At 36.7% G+C, this 3,821-nt stretch overlaps 1 protein-coding gene across 1 annotated transcript; it reads right to left on the bottom strand.

Annotated features, from left to right (window-relative positions):
• Positions 1 to 1,837: 1,837 nt before the first annotated feature.
• LOC137241507 (uncharacterized) lies at positions 1,838 to 2,740 on the bottom strand. The gene is made up of 2 exons (XM_067769108.1): positions 2,636 to 2,740; positions 1,838 to 2,560 (listed from the first exon to the last, which is right to left on the bottom strand). Exons 1-2 carry the CDS (start codon positions 2,687 to 2,689, stop codon positions 1,838 to 1,840), a joined length of 777 nt encoding a protein of 258 aa, XP_067625209.1. The 5' UTR covers positions 2,690 to 2,740.
• Between the last annotated feature and the right edge of the window lie 1,081 nt (positions 2,741 to 3,821).

Here is a 3,821-nt window from a genome sequence, read left to right as displayed (position 1 = left end):
CAAACTGAAACTGCAATGTGCTATTCAAGTGAAACAAAAAATGCACTGCATTTCAGAACAAATTTTTTAATCAAAGCAACAGCAACAAATAACGGCATTTTTCCAGCAAACCAAATTTGACGAAAAAAAACAATAACAATTTGACGAAAATAAAACAACAACAACAAGCTCAGCAAAGTTAAGAATATTGATAGATAAGCAAACAGGAATAAAAACAAACGAGTGTGCTATGCAAGTGAAACGCAGTGTATAAATAAATTAGCGGTACCCGACAGATGATGTTCTGGGTCACCCTGGTCCACAGTTTGGTCGATATCTCGAAAACGCCTTCACTTATATAAGTTAGGGATACTCCCTTTTAAAATACTCATTAACACCTTTAATTTGATACCCATATCGTACAAACATATTCTATTAACCTCTGGTCCACCTTTATGGCGATATCTCGAAAAAGCATCCACCTATAGAAATATGGCCTGCTCCATTTTAAAATACTCTTTAATACCTTCCATTTGATTCCCATGTCATACAAACACACTCCAGGGTTACCCTGGGTTCATTTTCCTACATGGTTATTTTCCCTTATTTTGTCTTCAAAGCTCTCAGCTGAGTATGTGATGTACGGTTACACCCGAACTTAGCTTTACTTACTTGTTATTTCATTGTCATCGTGTTCTGAACTATATTCCAAGCTTCAAGTTTGTAGCTTATCGGGAAGTTACTTACATTTTAAATACAAAATTCGTTCACAACAGCCGGCCGGCCTGTCAAGTCAAGCTAAATAAATAAATAATAATAATAATAATAAAACCGTTTAGGAATAAATGTAAGGCGCAATAACCTTCGAAGAGATTTTAGGCCGAGCTTCTCTTTAAATTTTTTCTACAAATTGGCGGGACTGTATCTAATTACATGTTTTATGCCGACTCCGAACGGCATCTGTAAGGCAGATGCGTTTTCACTAAGAAGCTTTTCATGGCAGAAATACACTGGCAGTGTTTGCCAAATCACTGCCGAGGGGCTACCCCGCTTAGAAAAACTTTCTTCCCATTGAAAAAACGTGTTTCTAAAATATAGTTGTTGCTTTGCCCGGTGCGTGAATCCAGGATCTTCGGTGTGGTAGGCAGAGCACACCACACCAAGGCGCCATTTTTTTTTTTTTTTTTTTTTCAGAAGCTAAAATATAACAAAATCCCCCTGTTTAGTTGTAGAGTAAGAACATCGCAGCCAGGAATATTATCGGGCAGGAGAATTTGTCCATTATCTTATTTATAAAATTAAAAAAAATTGCGTCAGTTTCATATAGTTTCGTAAGGGTTTATGCAAACAAAGAAATTAATCCATATAGTACAGAGATTCCATATATGAGTTATGGTGAGAGAGGTAGACGGCATGGGAGAGGGAGTTGTAGTGGAAGTGGTACTAGGACTGGAAGTGGAAATGGGAGTGTAAAATTTTGCGGAAGTAAGAGTGGGTATGGGAATGGGATTGATATTGGGAAGTAGGTGGCAGACAAATGAATCAAGGAATGGACAAGAATTATAAGGTAAATGTAAGATAGAGTAGAAACGAATGGAATATATAATGAAGACGGAAAGCAAGGCTCAATTTGTAAATGTAGGCGAACCAATTTTTGGGCAAAACAAAGTCTGCGGAATACTCTAGTTAAATGGACAAGTCTTTCAAGTTGAGTTCATTATCTCCAAAAAAATAAATGAAAATAAAAATTACATGAGACCATCGCAAGTTTTTCCTTTAAGTAAATAAGAAAGTACCTAGTTTATTTAAATTTTATTCTAAATTCCTTAAAAACCTTTTTTTTTAATTTAGTACACATTTAATACTTTGGTTCATATTGAAAGAATACTGAAAACAAATGTTTACCAAATTCAGCCTTATTCACGCCCAACTCATTCTTCGCATACATCGCCCATAGATTCACCAATCCCTTTTCCCTCTCTTGCTCAATTGGTCGAAATGATTTGATATAATTTTCAAATTCATCAACCAAAGCGCTTGTAAACTCTTTCGTGCGATTCTCTAAATCACTAACATACTCAAAATAGCCATGCTTTTTCAAAATATCCCAAGAGATTTGTTTTTCTGGCGTTAATAATTCTTTTGTCGAACCACGCTTACGCGTAAAACTATTAAAATCTTCAAGTAAAAAATCTTTACCAACAACAAAAAAAAATCGATTTTGTTGATCATTTTGTTTGGCGGGTATAACAGCTATTAAAGCATCTTTGGAATTTTTCACATATTTCTCAAGTACGGTTCTTTCATTTTCCATAGCACGGCTGCCAATGCTGCTCATTGCTGAATCGGCGAGCACATCTTTGGCTATTTGATTGGTTCTTTGTAGTTGAAAATTTAACAAATCTGAATAAGTTTTATAAACTATGGCTACAAAACGTTTACGACCATTCGATTGTGTGCTTTCGGTGCTTTCTTCAGACGTTGGAGTCGTCGTCGTCGTCATCGTATGTGGTGTGGCTGGCTCTTGTAGACTCATATTAGTAACCTCGTCATTTTCTGGCTTTGGAAGGCATGCACTGTACTATGTAAAATTGCAAAAAAATGTGCTTTTTGGAAAAAAAGTTAAATTTTTATATGTAAAAAGCTTTCAACGAACCTTTAGTAGCAATAATACCGTGGCAATCATCAAAAAAGCAAATATATCCTTCATTATTCCGCTGTGCTAATACAAATATTTTCTTGTTCAGGAAGTACGAATAAGATTGAATACTTCTTCAAGAACTGTGTCTTACTAAACGCTTAAGAATCACATGCAAAGTATTTATAAATAAATTTGATTGCAATTGAAAGACGTAAAAGCAAGAAGTTGTGGTATTTTGTTGTTGTTGCATTTAGTCCAAAACATGCTTATATAATGTGATTGCTTCATTCTTATCAATTAAAAGTGTACTAGATATATCTAGTGCGTACAAAGATTACTTACAAATTTACAAAGTGCTTTTCATGTATACATTGTATATTGAATTTTAGTAAGTTTTCGGACTTCCAAAACTGAAGTGGTAGATCCTCATTCTTCATGGACGTTGTGACAGCGCAAGTGGCCCAATGAAACCAGGCTTATCCGGTTCATGTGTCCACACGCCGTAGCACCGTCACTAGCCATTTCGTACTCGGCATTTTCCAGTTCGGTGGAACAGTGTGCACAGAAAGGATCCTCCACTATTCTACGCTGGTATAAATATTCCTGGAAACTGCCAGTACCATTCAATATTTGTCTGAGGTAGTAGTTTAGTTTGAAGTGCTTCCGCTAATCATTTCGTTTTATTCTGTTCTTGCCACTTGACTATTGTTTGTGACCTTGCGCCTTTATCGGCGTCTTCGTTTAGATCGGCCATTTAACTTGCTATTGAAACCAAAGCTATGAGATCTACTGCAGTGTAAAAAGTCGAGGGGCTACCAGTATATCTTTTTGTTGGGTGGGTTTAGATCGCTGCCACACTGCATTGAGCTTGTTACGTCGAACAATAGCCGACGGTTGGCTTCGCTTGGGTCGCAGATGTATTTTTGGGTAGGTATTATTCGCATAAGTGCTCCCCTACCTTAGGTTAGGTTGAACTGGCTGGTACATGAGAACCTCACATAGACTGATTGACTCCATAGTGTTACCAGACGTTTGTTTAACGATCAAGTTGAAGAACTCCTTTCAAAAACCAGCACCAATGTTATACTATTACTCCGTCTTGGAAATTACTAGCAGCTTTCTAGGACCCTTGGAAGTTTCTTACTCAAAAACTGATAGTTGTGTCACTCCTAATATCTGGAGTCTTAGCTAGTGTATGATC

This window comes from Eurosta solidaginis, chromosome 2, assembly GCF_040869045.1.
Source record: "Eurosta solidaginis isolate ZX-2024a chromosome 2, ASM4086904v1, whole genome shotgun sequence".
Lineage (NCBI taxonomy): Eukaryota > Metazoa > Arthropoda > Insecta > Diptera > Tephritidae > Eurosta > Eurosta solidaginis.
Note: the sequence above shows the minus strand (reverse complement) of the source record. Positions and strands in the feature narration are given on the sequence as shown.